This window comes from Sitophilus oryzae, unplaced genomic scaffold (assembly GCF_002938485.1).
Source record: "Sitophilus oryzae breed Bouriz unplaced genomic scaffold, Soryzae_2.0 scaffold_684_pilon_pilon, whole genome shotgun sequence".
In the NCBI taxonomy this organism is placed as follows: domain Eukaryota; kingdom Metazoa; phylum Arthropoda; class Insecta; order Coleoptera; family Curculionidae; genus Sitophilus; species Sitophilus oryzae.
The window spans coordinates 2,112,468-2,131,458 of NW_022147289.1; the positions used below are offsets into that span (position 1 = coordinate 2,112,468).

The following is an 18,991-nucleotide window of genomic DNA, read 5'->3' on the forward strand; positions in this document are numbered from 1 at the left end:
AAACCTATGCAAAAATATTTGAAAAGTTTTTAAATACCTATTGTCTACCTTGCCTCTTATCGTTAAATATTGCGAAAATATTTGACTCCTTAATATTTATTTGTCTTTTTTCAGTTTTATTTTGTCTTAGAAAAGGAGTTTCAAGTATAGAAAGAATTACGTTATAAATAGGGATTCATTTTAAAGAAAACACTAAAATTCAGCTCCTCTTCGGTACTTTAAAACAAATAAAATAAATCTTACCGGCGAAGAAAAGCCTAACCTTCAAATTTCAACAATATTTGTTGCTTTGGATTTTAAAAACTGCTAAAATTCCAACTTACCCTGTGTGTAATCGAGTTAAAAATACTGTATCTAATAGCTATCAAATAATTTAAATTTATAAACACAAACAATCTAAATAAATCTCGCCCTAATTGTCTAAATAAAAACAAAAATATACGCTAATTAATTCATCCACGCTGTTCTCACCACAACCGGCCAGCTACCGGCACTTTAACTTCCTGAGTCCTGCATACGAGATCGAGACTTTGTCGCATTTTTCAATAGTCAGATGATTTAAACTGCCAATGAAAACACACCCAAGCGCCAAATATTGCACCTCAACCACGCCTCAACCTGCGATAGGCCGAGTACGCATTATAAGCTACATTCTAAATCAATTCGCTGGCCAAGTCGTACTTTGGCACACAAGCTTATCTTATGTACTTCAGTGTACTCATTCACAACAAAATTCGACGCCAGAGTGCAAGTTGAAGTTGGATTGAAAGCTTGCAAGCTGCAAACTTCCACTTCAGCACGGAATTTTCGTTTGACAATCATGACAAATTTGACATTTAAATTTTAATAATTATTTTGTTTGTGTCGTTGTTACAAGCCATTTTCCTGTGAAATTTAATTATTAAAAGAAAAATGAGTGAAGGACGCTATTCTTATTTTATTAGGACTTGTGGCTTTGCTGTTAAAAAAACGGCAATTATTGTTGCAGCTCAATAATTAGCTTGACCGAAAACCAAGGGGTTTACCAAAACCCAAAAAAATGGGGTGTCCGACCTATATTAATGGCGAAAAAAAGTTTTGGGTGCTTGAGACACATTTTAGAAAAAAATCATCAATAAATGACGTTTTTGTTTCCATTTTTCTAAACATAAAAACTTGGAAAACTTAATTAACAACTGTCCCGGATTTTGACTCTTCCAAAATCAAAACCAACAACTAACCTAAAAAATGTCAGGAGAACGTTTAAACACGCATGCGCAAGATTCGAATTGAAATTTGTTGTGAATGGTTAATTTCGTGCCGACTTTAACGTCGAAGTGCCACTCGGCCAGCGAATTGATTTGGAATGTAGCTTTACCCCGTCGTCGACTGTCGCGTCGCATCTCCGGTGTCACATGATCTTAAATCGTCGCTGCTAATAGGTAGACAATTCGAACTTTCCAAGCTAGAATTGTTTCGCCTCTGTGTGTCCCTGTCGAGTCGCCTTCTTTTTGGCTGGGTTTACGCGGCTTACGTTGTGCCTGGACCTGGATGTATTTATAAAATACATATTTTTTAGTTTTATTATGTTGAATGTGTTGTAGAATTGTAATAGGTTATACTGGGATTAAATAAAAAATTAGATACAAAAAAATAAATCGTTACTTCATTTTAAAGCTGAGGCGCGGACTCGGACGTCCACCCTGACGACCCGCCAAAATTATAAATGAATAAAAAATAAAATGCATCGGTCAAAGAGAGATAAATGAATGTACATTTTTGGGCAATGTAATAAAGAAAACAAACATCAAACAACTGAAAACTATGGACGCCTTACACAATTAATATCGATTCGGAAATGTACTGTCGGACTATCGGCAGTTTTTATCCCTTTATCTATGATCGGCCGCATACCTGTGACGTAGTTGATGACGTTTCCGATAATGGCGGATCGAGTTACGAGAGAACCTTATCTTTTAATAACCTTGATGACGGGTGGTGTTTTTTACAAGAGAAAAAAATGTAGTGTATACTAAAAGGACCTTTTTACCAAAAAAAAAAACAGTTGCAAAACATATCTACAAGAAATTATGTAACAAACGAAACCTAAAAAATGTAGGTACCTGAAATTTCATTCAAATCGGAATATCGGTTCATAAAATCAGTGTGTTTGATGCCCTCTAACGGACAAATGAAGCATTTTTGTATAGAGGTAAACTGTGATCAATTAATGGTTAATTCATACTTACGACTATTAGTCCTAACCCTACCTCTGAACATTAACCTTAGGAAATTAACGTTAATAGCTTAAAATAATAGTTAAAATGCCGTTTATACTCTCCAACTTGTCCTAATAATATTCTGTTATGCGCTTGCGGCCATAGAGAGTGTTTCATAAGTAGACTATTAGTATTATAGTATAGTTATAAATACTCTAAATAATAAATCTAGAGTATGATTCCTTATATTATGTTTCTAAGAAAAAAAGTTTATATGAATATGGGGTCTAAAGTACTTCCTCTCTGATCTACAGGATGCTAAAAATAAAAAAAATTCTCGCAATATATCGGAACCTACTTTAGATGTTTACTTCAATTTTGGTATCTGGTGTCCAGGTATAAAGACAGTTTATTTCTATTAATTTTGTTTTCCTATTTAAACCAATGGCGTTCGTATGTACACATTTCTGAATTATTTGCTTAAAATAAATGGTACGCCATTGTTTTTTCCGACAAAACATTTTTTTTTCTTGATTGTCAATGTTTAACAAAATTGATCTCTTGAGTTTTTCTTATACATCTAATTTTTGAGAAAAATAAATAAATCAATACATTGCATATATCAAAATCGCTAGAAAATGAGCATACATGATTTTGAGATGTGCCATGATTTTTTTTCTCGAAAACCGTTCAATATACAAGAAAAACTCAAGAGATCAATCTTGTTAAAAGAGGATGGATTATCAAGAAAAAAATCAGTGGCTTGCCATTTATTTTAATGAAATAATCCAGATGAGTGTGCGTACAGACGCTACCGATTTAAGTAGGCAAACAACAGTTAATGGAAATAAATTATTTTTACACCTGCAAACCACATACAAAAATGATGAAGAAAATATTCAAAGTAGTTCCCGACATATTACAAGAAAAACTCAAGAGATCAATCTTATTAAAAGAGGATGGAGTATCAAGAAAAAAAGCAGTGGCTTGCCATTTATTTTTATCAAATAATCCAGATGTGTGTGTGTACAGACGCCAAATCTAAAGTTGTTTCCGACATATTGTCAAAAACACATCCTGCAACACCCTGTAGATCAGAAAGGAAGTACTTTAGACACCGTGTTTATATGAACTTTGTTTTATTAAAAACAGATGAGGAATCACATACTCTGATTTTTTTTATACTACCTAGGAGACCCTGTATAACGCATATGAGTAGAGGAAGAAGGCTAATTCTGCATCAGAAGCAAGAAACAGGAAGTGACATCAGACAAAAAACATTAAACAAAAAAATAATAACAATAAACAATAAAAAGTAAAAATATAAAATAAAACAATAAACAAGAAAAGAACAGGTATAAACAAGAAACAACCGCCTTGTTCCATTACTTATATGTTTTGATTTAACCTAACTTCACAACATTTTTTGAAATCTGGAGAGACTAATTTTCACCAAGGTAATATAATACTAGCCCCAAGAATATAAAGATAATAAAATAATCCATATTTCTTAGGAACCGTTAGGACTAATGTTACAACCAGACATAACTTATTTTTATCCCAAAAATAAGTGGTTGTTTTATGTCCACGGAATATTGTGACACCTAAAAACAATCCAAATTCAATCTGTGTAAAGAATTTCTTTGTCACCCGGTATATTAGACTTATTTTTTTGTTTGTTGAGTTGTAATAGGTTCACTTATGTAAATATATATTATAAATACAGATGTAATGTTACGACTGGCGTGAAAGTTGTTCTGTATGTATTTTGTAATGATTATTTGATGCTTTGATATAATAATTATTATTAAAATTGTTTGTAATTATATGATTTAATGAGGATGTGTATTATCCCTTTACTTAGGGGCGGCTGCTATAATATCGATGTACTATATTTCTGGTTCTGGATATGGAACATCAAATAATAACTTAGTCTATCAGAAACATCTTTGTACAGGGTGTCCCATTTTGGTTGAAATCATACGGTATCTCCGTTATTTGTGAAGATAGAAGGGTGCGGTTTGCACAAACCTGTGCCACTTTTTTGTCAAACGAAAGATCCCGTTAACAAAATTTTCATAGCTCTCTTCCTTTCTGAGCTACAGGGTCTTTCCGAAAATTTTGTAATTTGGGACAGCCCCCGTATCTCCGTTATTATAGATGATATCGAGAAGATGAAAACTGATTCTTGTAGAACTTTTTACGTAGAATACAGTGGCGTAGTCTGTTTTTCTACGAAAAAAATATTTTTGAAAATATGAACTAAGGTTAGGTTTTTTCAAATGGAACACCCTGTATATTTATAAGTCATATGATCCGCTTTGCTATGGGCTTCTCAAATATATATATCACTTTATATTTATTTTCAATATTTACTGCAATATTTAAAATATATCATTTTCTTATTAGTAGGCTGTGATGAATAACAAAATCAAAATGGTATTTACTAAAATAGACATACACATATTAAAATTTTATTTGGGATTAATATATTTTACTTTTGAATTGTTACCACTGAACCTCTGAATATATTTTTCTCTTTTTTATAACGGAATTTATTATAATGGGATGGGGTTTGCAAATATCTAAAAGCTTGCATTATTAAAGCATTTTCCAGGTGTTCGACATTGTATTAGTTGCTACGATATATTTCATTTTTCAAAAATCCCTAAAATCAGAAATCGAGAACGGACAAATCCGGGAATCAGGGAGGTCATCATATTGGTTCCAATTCATTGATTTGAGAAATAATAATTTAGCAAAATTCTAATATTTTCGTTGTAAGTTAAGTTGTGAGGGGGAGCCCCATTTTTCTGAAACTATATTTCACGTAAATTAGCTAAAGGGATATTTAAAAGTTCCAATAAGATAGCTTCCAAGATTTACAAATAGCGGTAGAGATTTAAGTTTCCCTAATATACAAAGAATTAATTAGTGGCTCTCAAAATAAAACAAGAGACAGATAGCAATATTACTTTTAATAATTCTTTAGTAATAATTCTAATAAATATGATCTTTTAATATATTTTTTTAAATATTGCATTAAATAATGAAAATAAATATGTTGAGTGTTATATATTTTTGAGAAGCTTATGGCAAGTCCGATCATTTAATTCATAAATATACAGGGTGTTCCATTTAAGAAAAAATAACTTTAGTTCATATCTTTAAAAATATTCTTTTCGTAGAACAACAGACTACGTCGCTGTATTCTACGTAAAAAGTTCTACAATAAACAGTTTTCACCTTCTCGATAGATTTAACAGTAACAGAGATACAGGAGGTGTCCCAAATTGCAAAATTTTCAAAAAGACCCTGTAGCTCAGAAACAAAGAGAGCTATGAAAATTTTGTTTACGGCATCTTCCGTTTGACAAAAAAGTGGCACAGGTTTGTGCAAACCGCACCCTTCTATCTTCACTAATAACGGAGATACCATATGATTTCAACCAAAATGGGACACCCTGTACATTCCCGGCAAAAAAAAGGCCACTAAAAACTAGTCCCAATTTCAAAGTTGGATTTCTCGCGAACCACTCATTAGATTTTGATGATTTTTTTTAAAATTGTAAAGTACTCCCTTCTTAACGGATGCTACGTCAGCAGTTTTTATTCCGAATTTATGTTGAGCATATACAGGGCACAACAATAAGACGAAGTTTTTTGCCCAAATTTTGTAACACCCTGTAGGGTGCAGCAGCTGTAGTAGCTATTGCTAAATCAAATCACATTGTAGCCTGATCTTTTTTGAGCATTTTGTTTTTTTAATCACGACATTATCTCTGTTTGTATTGGAGATACGCTGCTTTAAAACAAACGCCTCGAAAAAAAGCTTTAAAAACAAATCAAACATCAGAACGTAGGTAAGTTTAACCTGAAAACTAAGTAAAACATGAAAATTAAAAAAAAGGTAAAGAAATTTTAAGGGACTAATATCTAGTATCCACTCGCCTGGTGAAATTTTCCGTTTCCATATACCGATTCCAGACATCCTGGACTGTTGTTCGAAATATACCCAGGGTATCGGACACAACGTTGACTTCGGCCATCCTCAGGGTGCAGCCACACTATCCTAAAAACGGCGTATCGGCGTAACGGGCGTAATGACCTTGAATGGATTTCCAGTAATTCTATTGGCTGAAACATTCATCTGTCAGAATTTTTACTTGTCAAATTCATCTGTCAAAAATTTTAGCCAATAGAATTACTGGAAATCGATTCAAGGTCGTTACGCCGTTACGCCGATACGCCGTTTTTAGGATAGTGTGGCTGCACCCTCAATTAAAGCCACACAATACGATCAACATCCGTTACAGATTTGGATTTTTTAATTTGACAACCGTTATTTTCATATTGCAAATACTCATAAATCTATTTTTGCCTATATCGACTTGATTAAAATACATAAAACTTTCTGTCTGCGAAGCATTTTTTCGAGACGTTCCTTTTAAAACAGCATATCTCCAATACAAAAAGAGATAATGTGGTGATTAAAAAAATAAAATGCTCACAAAAGATGAGGCTACGACGTGATTTAATTTAGCAATAGCTGCTATCGTTGCTGCACCCTATAGGGTGTTACAAAATTCGGGCAAAAAACTTCGTCTTATTGTTGTGCCCGTATATGCTCAAAATAAATTCGGAATAAAAATTTCTGACGTAGCATCCGTTAAAAAGGAATTAATTTACAATTTAAAAAAAAAATAATCAAAATCTAATGAGTGGTTCGCGAGAAATCCAACTTTGAAATTGGATCTAGTTTTTAGTGGCCGGTTTTTTTTGCCGGTGAGTTTATTATGAAAAAGAATGTTTTATTTATTTTTTTTATAATTTTTGTCTTAGACAGATTTGGTCATCGTAGACCCGATGTATGGATTTTAACGTGTAAGACAGTGATGGAGACAGCTTAATTAAAAGCCAAATGTATTAAAAAGAGAAATAAGTTGGATTTATGAATGTTCAGGGGCGGTCAGCGGCTGAGTGGCTGAGTAAGCGGTATCCCTAAACGGTCTCTTTTTACACGCAAAAACAGTCAGCCGCTGAGCAAAATACTCAGCGGTCAGTTAGCCGCTGTGTTTCCTGAACACGCACACTATCTTCTATGCGGTATTGCCGGATTTTGCATCAAGATTTCAAACGGTCCACATTTACGAAAATATTGCATCTAGGGTTGGATTTTTAATTTCCAGAATTAGTTACTCATTTTACTACAATAATTGCAATAGATTCATATTAAGCCTCGGATCCAGAACTACGTTGTGTCGCTGGCGAAACTTCAAAAACAAAGAATCATAGTTGTTAATTTAATAACTAAAGTTAAAATTGACAGCTATTTTAACCAATAATATATAAAATACAAAGAACCTGAGATATAGTACATCGAAATTGATCAGCCTCCTCTGATTTTACTTAAAATTCACAATGCACGTTATATATGAATTTTTCTAAAGGTATCCTCATAATGTTCTTCAGTAAACGTGAGACTGTTTTTATTGTGTTTTAGTTTTTAGATGATTATTTTAATATCTTTAAATTTTTCGAATACTTTCTAGTTGAAAATGCTTTCAAATAAAAGGTAATTGAAAAATTGTAATGATTGTGTTTTGAATTATGTAATATAGAATAGGTAATTTTTGGATTTTGTGTTTTATTTTTATCCTCATCAGAGTTCGGCATCGACTTATTATGTTGTTGACGTCGACTATTGCTGTCCTCCATGCACGCAGTTGTGCAGCTCTGAACTGTTCAAGAACGCGATACTCTCACTCCATTCAATTAAGTCATAAAGTTCAGAACTGTTCCACGCCATATGGGGACACCAGACTATAGCGCACAGCTCCTTTCAGAACCGTTCTTGAGTAGCCCAGGGCGTAAAGCTCTGGAACTTCAAATTCGCGAATGGAAGACAGCAATATGAAGGAAATGTCGACAAGTTCAGGAATGTCACAGACGCAGTTTTGAGGTTAGGTTTGTCATTAGAAGAGTATATGATTTGACCTCCAGAGCTTAGGCTTAAACTCAAAGATATCCAAATAGGAATATTCTTGTAAGCGTTCCTTTGAAAAACTACCTACTTGTCCTATTTCGCAGGGCTAGTAGTGTGATTTACAATTAGGCAGAAACCTAGCGTTGGAAGTGAAGAAAATGAATTTGCCGTAATTGGCTCTTTTATAGAAAATCCATATATCTACAAGTCATAGTAAAATAAATCAAAGAACTACTTCTTCGTTTTTCTTGATAAAATAATAAATACATATTATTTATTAAACTATTGTAGGTAAATTTAATAAAAGTAAACTGCTATAAATTTCATAAATTAATTTGGGTTTTGAAAATAGCTACTGTCACTAGAAACTTGCCATGACGACAACAGCCTTTTGGTTGCCATTTTATTGAAAAATTGCTATTTATTCAAAATCTGAGCTAGATAGGTATATGGAACTCTAATATAGTTTGAGAGAATTTAAATCTGCTTCGTTATGTGGACGATACATTTGTGGTTTGGAAACATGGACGTGACAGCCTAGATGACTTCCTTCATCACCTTAATTCGCAGAGCCCGAGCATAAAATTTACCATGGAAACCGAAGTAAACAACCAACTGGCCTTCCTCGATGTGCTTGTCAAGAGAAATGGCGACCTTTTGGATCACACGGTGTATCGAAAACCCACTCATACAGACCGGTACTTACACAAACTATCAAATCACCATCCAAGCCAAAACGTATTTGTGCTAATGAACACATCCAAGAGGAACTAAGCCATTTAAATAAAGCCTTTCTTGCCAATGGCTATAATGACAGAGAAATAAAGGCGGCGCTGGTACCTAGGCAGAGGAGACCTGACGTCAATGAACAGGAAAACATCATTAATAAGGCCTTCCTTCCATATGTTTCCCAGGTCACCGATAGGATTGGTAAAGTTCTCAACATCAAAACCATATACAAACCTACCCAAAAAATAAGGGACTGCTTAAGACCAGCCAAAGACAAAAGAGAACCATTATCCTCTGCTGGGATCTACCGTGTACCTTGTTTCTGCGGTAGCGTGTATATTGGAACTACCAAACGCTCAGTAGGAACGAGACTTACGGAACACAAGAGAAACTGCAGATTAGGGCAAACCAAAGATTTGGGGTAAACAGAGAAGTCAGCCGTAGCAGAACATGCTCTAAGAGATGGTGACCACAAAATCCAATTCAAAGACACCCAAGTCATTGCCACAACATCTGGATATCATCCTCGTCTGGTCAGGGAAGCTGTTGAAATTCAGAAACATCCAAATAATTTCAACAGGAAGGAAGAAACTTTCTACCTTAACAGAATTTGGCATCCAGCTATATCTAGGACCAAAGTAGCAGCACAGAGAAGTAGACCAGTTCCGGAAGAACAACCACCCGGACAAGCCACGCCCCCTCCGTCGACGCATCAGTCTAGTGTGAGCAGTCGGAGCAAACACACCTCTGAAGATGCTAGCCACTCGTGCTAGCGAAACGTTAGGAAGCAATTCTTCAAATGATGGCCGCGAAAGCCTAAACTACTACATTAAATCTGCTTCGTTTTATTTTAAAAATTATAGAGTATTGTATTTGAAATAACGAAAATAGACCAGCAATTTTTGATACCCCTGTATACATTAAACAAAGCAATCAAGATTTTTATTAAATATTACATATTTCTCTGGCTTAAAAGTCAGCACAAAAAATAATTCTGAAAAGTAATGTTCATGGTGTTGACAATCTTTTTTATACTATTTAAATATCTCAAAAACCAAAGCTTGTAAACATTTTGTGGCTCAGGATCCAAAAAATGAAATAAACTACCGGGTGTTCCCTAAGAAATAACTTTGATGTGGAACTTAGTTCTGACATACCCTGTACATTTTAAAATAATTTTAAATTATGCACATTGCCTTCCCACACATACCCATAAAATATTTTGTTTCTATATCTTTCCGTTTTTGTACCGAGGCGAATGAGGTGCGCCACCCTGTATATTAAATATGTTGTATATTGTATACCAGTTTTTAATTGTGAGTACAAAAGTAGGTACTTTTTAATGTTTATTTTAAATAGTAGGGAACATAGTGTATTTTACAAACATTAAACTATCTTTAAGCTAAATTTAAAATATATCAGACCCAGTTTGTCTTGCTTTTTGTACTGCCTCTTCAGGTGTGAGTTTTTCTTCCAGTGATGGTTCTTTCGGGTTACCACCCTCATCTAACTTTCCTTCGTCAAAATCTTTTGCTATTTTTGGAGCATACACTACATTGAAAAGGTCCTGAGCTGTAAATTCTGACTGCACTACATCTTTAGTTCTATAGGAAACATACGGCTTTAGCTAAAAAAAATCATTTAAAAATTCTACTTACCTATATTAAATAATTTTAACTTACTGTAAAACCAGTCAAATCTGGTACAATTATCTCAGGTATTTTTTCCGGTATGGTTATAAATTGCCCATTTTCTGTGTAGCCAACGGGTTTAACACCTCGTGCTAGAAAAAAAATAGTTAAAGATACAGTTTTTACTTTATAGTAGCAGTTTGTTCGAGAGAATTTTTTGAAAGAGGTTTTTAGAATTTTATCACCTGATATCTCGATATTATAGATAATCGAAAAACTTACTATGGATCGGTACGTCAGAGTCTGGATTTTCCATTTGTTGTTTCTTAAAATTTCTGGACCCACGCTTATTAAATAGTTGAAATTTTCGAAAATTCCTTTTGCCAAAATTGGCTGCTGTCGTTGAAATTGATCGTTTTATAATAAAATTTACAGACATACTTATTCGAATCAAAACGCTATAACAACCAACACAATATTTAATTTACTGTTTAAATAAACTGTAAGAAAATTATTAAAAGTTTTTTAAAAAATTTTGTAATCAGATGAGTTTGACAACTCTTTTTAAGGTTATATCTCACATAACCTCAAAAAAATTATGTAAACATTGCAAAATTATTTTAGAGATAGAATAATATCATTTATTCTTATCATTTGTACTCATGCCTTAGCTTAATTATTTATATCTTCGTATTATTTATCTTCATCAAGAAAAATAAAATTACATCAATCAGTGAAAAATGTTTAGATCAAAAGTTTGGATAAATTTGGAATCACAGTACGTATAAGATAAAATTCATTAATTTAATACATATTAATTAATCTTTCTTGAATAGAATAAGAAATAAGACGCATTTAGAGGCGTTAAGAGAGAAAGTAGCCAGTGGCCCCAGTCTACAGGATTTTATTAACGACCCAAATCCAGTATTACAAGATAATTCGGAAGAATGGGACAGTTATGATGGTAAATTAAAACGAGACAAGGGAGAAGATCAAAGATTGCGACTTCCGCCATGGTTAAAACGCGAGATACCTACAGGAAAGAATTTTAGTAAGATCAAAGAACAGCTTCGGAAGTTAAATTTACATACTGTCTGTGAGGAGGCGAGGTGTCCTAATATAGGAGAATGTTGGGGAGGTGGGGAGCATGGTACACAGACAGCCACCATTATGGTATGTTTTATGTTTGTTATCTTTTTTATACATATTTTTTTAACAAGTTACAATGTTAGTTATTAGGTGATACGTGTACGAGGGGTTGTAGATTTTGTTCCGTGAAAACTTCTAGGGCGCCTAGCCCTCCTGATGTAAACGAACCTGTGAATACTGCAAAGGCGATCGCGTCGTGGGGCTTGGATTATATTGTTTTAACGTCTGTGGATAGAGATGGTAAGAATTAGCAAAATTAACTCTAGTTAGGTACAAGTACAGCGTGTCCCATTTTCTTGTGTTTTAGATCGTTTATGTAGGTATAAGGATGCAGTTTTTACATCTCTGTGGTACTTTTTTATGAAATTAAAGATGCCACACACAGATTTGTCATAGAACTCGTAGGCCCAAAAAAAATATATGGCAATTTTTTTGGCTCTCTTTGTATCTTGCTTATTTAATAACTTATCGAAAAGTTGAAAACTGAGTTCCATAGAGTTTTTCACGTAAAATTCAGTGGCGTAACAAGTTTTTTGCTGGAAGCTCTCATTCTTGAAATATGACCCAAACTTTTGCTTTTTTAAATGGGGTACCCATTGGCGTAACTACAGGTGTGCCCGGCGGTGACCCCCCCCCCACCCCCCCAGTTACTGCTGGGCACTCCCCAGAGAATTCCTCAATTAAGACTCTACGTATTAATTTTTATTTGCTTGTGATGCACTAAAAATGATGTTTTCTAGTTTTGTTTAATTAATATTATTTTGTTGTGTTCAAAAAATGTGTTAATTTTTATTTTTTTAAAAAATTTGTAGGTATTTAAGTAATTTATGGGAACACTGTTTGATAACCAAGTCTATGAAATTTATTGATAGAGAAATTGTAAACGTTTTATTCAAAAAATGTGTTTTTTAAAATTATTTTTCATTTTTAAAAAAACAAAAGCCTTAGGCCCCCCTGGGCTCTACACCAGCCCCCCCCCCCTCTTTCAAGAAAGTAGCATACTAATGTGAAAACTCATGAACTAGTATCCCCATAAAACACACAAAAATGGGTCACCCTGTATAATACTATTTTTAACTTTAACTGAACTGGAATATTTTGGCATTTGAAAACGGAAATGATTTTGAACTAAATAGTTGATATACCGTACCATCGAAAAGAACGGCATCACAGTAACCTTTTAAATTACAATAAATGATAATTTCTATCTTGTTAAAACAATTTAGAATCCTTTGGATTAGAATTATACAGTGTGTACATAAAGTATGGAATAAATTCATTTTCTAAAAATGGGATTTTAGTAAAAAAAAAATGCTCGAATACGTCGATCTATTTTTTAAAAGGGGCACATTTTCCGCATATTACCTTTCCTCTAGCTTCACCCCCGAGCGGGGGTGAGTGGCACCCCTAGTTTTTGTAATGAAAAGGGGGGTCGAGTAATACCTTATTTTAAAGGTCCCTTTCTCCAGATTATAGCCCTAGATTTTGAAGTTGCTAGTGTCATCTTTGTACCTAACCTAACCTAACATGACAGCTTGTCAAAATTCCTAATTTTATTAGTTTTGTCAAGCTGCCATATTAACAGAAATTACGGTAGCAACTACCCTTCTTGGATGATGTGTAATATATGTAATGTTACACATCTTTTTTCAATAAAAACGATTATTATTATTATTATTCTTAACTTAAAACTTTGTTTATAATATAAGTAGGCATATTACCAAATTACCTTGCCTCTAGCTTCACCCACCGAGTGGGGGTGAGTGGCACCCCTAGTTTTTGTAATGGGAAGGGGGGTCAAGTGATACCTTATTTTAAAGGTCTCTCGCTAGAGATTATAACCCTAGAGTTTGAAGTTGCTACCATAATTTCTGTTAATATGGCAGCTTGACAAATCTAAGGAAATTAGGAATTTTGACAAACTATCATGTTAACAAAAATGACACTAGCAACTTCAAACTCTAGGACTATAATCTGGAGCGAGAGACCTTTAAAATAAGGTATCACTCGACCCCCCTTCCCTTTACAAAAACTAGGGGTGCCATTCACCCCCAATCGGGGGGTGAAGCTGGAGGCAAGGTAATATGCCTAAAATGTGCCCCTTTTATAAAATAGATCGACGTGTTCGAGCGTTTTTTTTAATAAAATCCCACTTCAAGAAAATGTGTGTGAATTTATTCCATACTTTATGTACACACTGTATATTCTTTCATAAATTAAAGTTACACAGGTTAGAATTATCACACCTCTGAATATTAAATTTTATTTTAGATTTACCTGATGGTGGATCTAACCATTTTGCTGAAACTGTCAGAGAAATTAAAAACAGGTATAAATATATACAAAAAAATCTTTTGTACACATTTTTTTAAATTTTCTTTTTAGAAATAAAAATATCCTGGTGGAATGTTTAGTACCAGACTTCAGAGGAGATCTTGATCAAGTTAGAACAATTGTAGAAAGTGGGTTGGATGTATATGCACATAACATAGAAACCGTGGAAAAATTAACACCTTTTGTAAGGGATAGAAGAGCAAAATATAGGTAAATAAGTGCTAGTTTATGATCTTTTAGAAAACCTTTTAAATCACTGTTTTTAGACAGTCTTTATTTACACTAGAAAACGCGAAAAAAATGAATCCAGACTTGATAACCAAGTCCTCGATAATGTTAGGTTTGGGTGAAACTGATGAGGAAGTGGAAACTACTATGAGGGATTTAAAGGCTGTTGGTGTAGATTGTGTGACTTTGGGTCAATATATGCAACCAACGAAGCGGCATTTGAAGGTATTATCATTTGATGTATAAAATATTTGTTTATTCCTTTGAATAAGAAGACTAAGGAAGGAGCATAATGCTATCCATGTATTCATGCATGGTGGGCGGAAAAAGGACTCTAGGGTGGGGATCCTTGACAGTTCTGTTTGACGATTCATTTGACACATTTGAATTTGATTTGAAATTTTGTGGATTTGTCAGTCTTTACGGAGCTTATTTTATGTTATTTATTATTTATTCTGCTACTGATAGTTTTATAAAGATAGTTAATCTAGATGGAAATTGTGGCAGAACTTAAATTAACAGTGACACTATCGCGATTTATCGAAAAAGACTCTAAAATAGTTGGTTGTGTAGCGTGCGGTAGATCTCGGCAAAAATTGAGTGAAATAATGGAACAACTTTTCGCTAGTAAGTGACTATATAATATACATACGTGTAGTAAACCGATCATTTATGAAATTCACTTAAATTAACTAATTATATATTTTTTCTTGCATTTTTGCTTTTATTTACTACTTGTCAAAGAATTTAGATACGTCAATTTGACTTACCTGCTTCAGTAGCGTATCAGATGTTTATGGTTATTAATAATTATTATAACTTATCTATTTTTATTAGAATTTTATATTTTTATAACAATTTTAATAACTACCAACATTTGTTCACAATGTAAAATAAATCACAAATTATTGAGGCTACCCCACGTCTACCCTACATCATAGTTTTACATTTTTTAAATAAAATTAGAACGGCACTGATAAACCGGAATTTAGGTCGGCCATATTTGAGGCCCATCGCGGTAGACCTAAGATTTTTGATATGCTCCTTCCTTAGTCTTCTTATTCAAAGGTTTATTGAGATAGTTATAGAACTAGTGAGTGTCTTGTTGCATCACCTCTGCAATAAATAGAAAGCATAAACCATAATTGGTTTGTACTTATTATTGGAACAATGTATTGGGATATTCAATTGATACAACCATAAATGAATACCCCTATAACTCATTTTTTCAAAAAAGAAAACGAGTTTTGGTATGTTCGTATATGACATAAATTAGGATTGATTGACGTATTCAATTTTTTTCGGCCACTTCCTGTTTCACTGGAAAGGACTACAACTTTTTATTTTTAAATGGCACCCTCGGTATTTTTTTACTTTGTTTGATTCAATAGAAAATGACACTCTGAATAGAATGACAACATTATATGTCAACTTTTGACATTTTCGCTTAAAACGGAATTGTATTTTAAATTTCAATCTAGAGTGCCATGGCTGTGTTAAAACCACTAATTTTTAATCAAGGAGCCTTGGAAAAATATATTTGAGCGTCTAATGTTTTTAGTGTCTTGTCCTGGCCAGTTAAAAGATGGCCAAATCGTATTTTTAATCATATCTCAATTTTTTTCAAATAGAACGAGGGTAGCTCATTAGTATATTTGGAAAAGGCATTTTTTATGAATAATTTGATATCACGCACTTGGTATTTCGAGTCAAATTATTGTTATGAACCGTATGTTGCAATTTCAAATAAACCACATTCGAAAATGTCAAAAGTTGACATATGGTATGTCATTCATATGTCAGTGTCACTTTCTATCGAATACAGTAAAAAATACCGCCATTTAATAATTAGAAGTTGTAGTCATTTCCGGCGAAACAATAAGTGATCGAAAACAATTGAATTCGTCAATCAATCCTAAATTATGTCATATACTAACACAGTAGTTTCCAACCTTTTTGTACCTGCGCCCCCTTTAAAAAAATTGTTGTGCCCTCTCAATTTAAGTTTAAAAGTACGTTCCGAAATTAGTAATCGAGCGCGTTCGGATTTTATTAATTTCAAGCAGGTATGTTTGGCCTTTATTCCTTTTGGTTGCCTTTCAGTTTATAATTTTAGGTGCTCAATCTGGCAATAAACATTTTTGTTACAAACGGATTGGAATTTTGTTTTGGTTTGGTTAGGTTAGGTTTGACGTATCGTTCAAAGATGGCTGTGTAGACTATGTATTATCGTTTTGATTTCATTTCAGGGTTATGTACTTATCAGCCTCTTAACGATTTATTTGTTTTTTTAGTAGTCTCTTTTCTATTTTAATATCCTACGTTATTAAAATGAAATTGGTACTTTTTTCAAATTAAATTAATTTTCTGTATTAAAAATACGTTCAAATATTAAAAAGATAGAAAATTAAATAAAAAAATATTTTATAGGTAGTGGAATATGTTACACCAGCCAAATATAAGCATTGGGAAACGTTTGGACAGGAATTGGGCTTCTTGTATGTGGCCAGCGGTCCTCTGGTCCGAAGTTCCTACAAGGCTGGAGAATTTTTCATAGCAAGCATACTGAAAAATAGGAAGTCCAACACTGCGTAATACTCTCAATTCGGTCTGTGTTTATATTTTGTTAAAGTTGTGGGAGCTTTATATGTGCTTATATTTAGCAAAGAGATTATATATCTGTTAATTATGTAGTAATTTTATTTCTACCATATTACATTATACATTTAGCAACCTGGTCATTCTAATTAGAGGTGTGTAGTTCGTGAACGAACTAGTTACAATGAACTATTCCAACCTCGGAATGAAAGGAACTAGTTCCCGGTTCCTCAGAACCTATACTGGGATCGAGACTGTGACCGGTATAATATAATATGCGACGGCGACGGATCGGCCAGCGCGATCGTATGCTAGGCAGGAGTGGGGAGTGCCAGCCGTATGTTATCGATTCCGGACCTAGAGGAACTAAATAAAAGACTAGTTTACGTACGGATCGGCCAGCGCGATCGTAGTCCGATGCTAGACGGGAGTGGAGAGTGCCAGCCGTATATTATCTGTCCCGGACCGAAAGGACTGAGAGGAACTAATTAAAAGACTAGTTCACGGGAATCTATTCAGTCGGCAGATCTGAGATATAATACGAGGCGACGACGATGGCTTCGGTCTTGCTTATTGGCACAGCCGGCGTAATTACCACAGAAAATTGTCGTGGATACTGTTTTTGATTTTTAGTTTGTTCTTTGAATATTTTATGGGAATGTAAAATAAATCCCTAAAATTAAGAAATACCTTATAAAACGAAGTAGATATTCTGAATTTTTAGACAAAAACAAAAACCTTGGAAGTGAGGAAAAATGTAATTTTTCGTATTATTTGCTCTAATTGATTTATGATATAGCTCTTTAAACTCCGACTTGAGTTTCTTTTTTTAATTTTTTTATCTGCAATAAATATGTGTCTGCTATATGTTTTTAACATACGCAATTATTTCGCACATTATAAAAATTATACAGATCATACTGTGAATAGTTCTGACTGACAATGAAACCCATTAGCAAGCAACGAGGATGTCAATGTTAGTCGGGAACTATTGTGAACTAAAGACCTAGTTCAAGGAACTATTCCTCTGGAGGAACTAGATCTAAGGAACTAGAGAATTCCCACATCTAATTCTAATACTGTGTTTCAATATGGCCTACACATGTCAACTTGGTCTTAACGGTAGGCGAACATGTCGGCCTTTCGTTTAGTTGGTTAGGTAGTGAAAATTAAAGCACTTTCCATAGGTGTAGCATTTTCAATATCACTTAGTATATTTTATACTATTATCACGTCAAAGACAGTAGTAGTAAACCAAACCAAACCTTAAACAATGGTTGTACAGACTATTAATCCAATAAAATTGTCATTTGAAAAAAAAATTATGGGCAGAGTTTGTCAGCGACTGTCTTCTGAGTGTAAAATAAACAAAATCGGAAATTTTCCCCTTGCGGGTATTGAGCAATAGGGGTATTTTTTTTTAAACTGTACTACAACAAAATAATTAGACGCAAATTGTACATAAGAAGATTCTCTATAAGTTCGCCTAATGAATTTTTTTTATAAGTTTATTATTTCCGGACTTAGCGGCCGTTTCATGAGCCCTTTGGGGTGGTTTTCAAAAAGTTTGTTTTACAGCAAATTGACCTGTATGAAAGTTGTTCATAATAAATGGACAACTTTTTCTCGTGATTTTTTTTGTAGCTTCATTATTTTTGGAGATGCGTCCAGTTCATGAACAAATTGGGGTAGTTTCATAATTTTTGTTTAGTTCTACAAATTTACCAACTTAAAGGTGTTCATATTAAAATTACATGCAAACTTCCCTATGATATGTATTTATTTCCCCAAAACGAAACATGGAATTCATCAAGTGAAATAGCACTTGTGAATTTCCTGAAAAAAAAGACATTTAAAGCAACCACCACTTGTTCATGATCTGGGCGCAAAAATCTGGATCTCCAAAAATAGTCGAGTTACAAAAAAACTTCACAAGGCAAAGGTATATGTACTCTTATTTTGAACGAGTTTCTTAGGGTGAATTTGCTGAAATAAGAGTAACATTGAAAACTACCCTAATTTGTTCATGAACTGGACGCTATCTCCAAAAATAATCAAGCTACAAAAAAAATTCATAAGGAAAAGTTGCTGGTCCATTTCTTATCAACAACTTTCATTCGGGTCAATTTGCTGTAAAAC

The 18,991-nt window shown here is 33.6% G+C and overlaps 3 protein-coding genes across 3 annotated transcripts in view; 2 read left to right on the forward strand and 1 right to left on the reverse strand.

Moving 5' to 3' along the window:
- LOC115888170 (probable protein phosphatase 2C T23F11.1) overlaps positions 1–3,685 on the forward strand; it is a 38,014-nt gene extending 34,329 nt beyond the window's left edge. The window contains exon 7 of the mRNA XM_030907781.1: positions 3,391–3,685. The gene's annotated coding sequence lies outside the window, so the exon portion shown is untranslated. The remainder of the gene's footprint in view (positions 1–3,390) is intronic.
- Positions 3,686–10,245: 6,560 nt separating this feature from the next.
- Positions 10,246–11,132, reverse strand: LOC115888150 (39S ribosomal protein L41, mitochondrial). The gene is made up of 3 exons (XM_030907746.1): positions 10,826–11,132; positions 10,595–10,695; positions 10,246–10,539 (listed from the first exon to the last, which is right to left on the reverse strand). The coding sequence occupies exons 1-3, from the start codon at positions 10,980–10,982 to the stop codon at positions 10,321–10,323; spliced, it is 477 nt and encodes a 158-aa protein (XP_030763606.1). The 5' UTR covers positions 10,983–11,132; the 3' UTR covers positions 10,246–10,320.
- A 17-nt stretch (positions 11,133–11,149) lies between these two features.
- On the forward strand, positions 11,150–16,943 carry LOC115888149 (lipoyl synthase, mitochondrial). The gene is made up of 7 exons (XM_030907745.1): positions 11,150–11,321; positions 11,380–11,716; positions 11,776–11,932; positions 13,964–14,021; positions 14,078–14,236; positions 14,293–14,479; positions 16,685–16,943. Exons 1-7 carry the CDS (start codon positions 11,284–11,286, stop codon positions 16,847–16,849), a joined length of 1,101 nt encoding a protein of 366 aa, XP_030763605.1. The 5' UTR covers positions 11,150–11,283; the 3' UTR covers positions 16,850–16,943.
- The last annotated feature ends 2,048 nt before the right edge of the window (positions 16,944–18,991 follow it).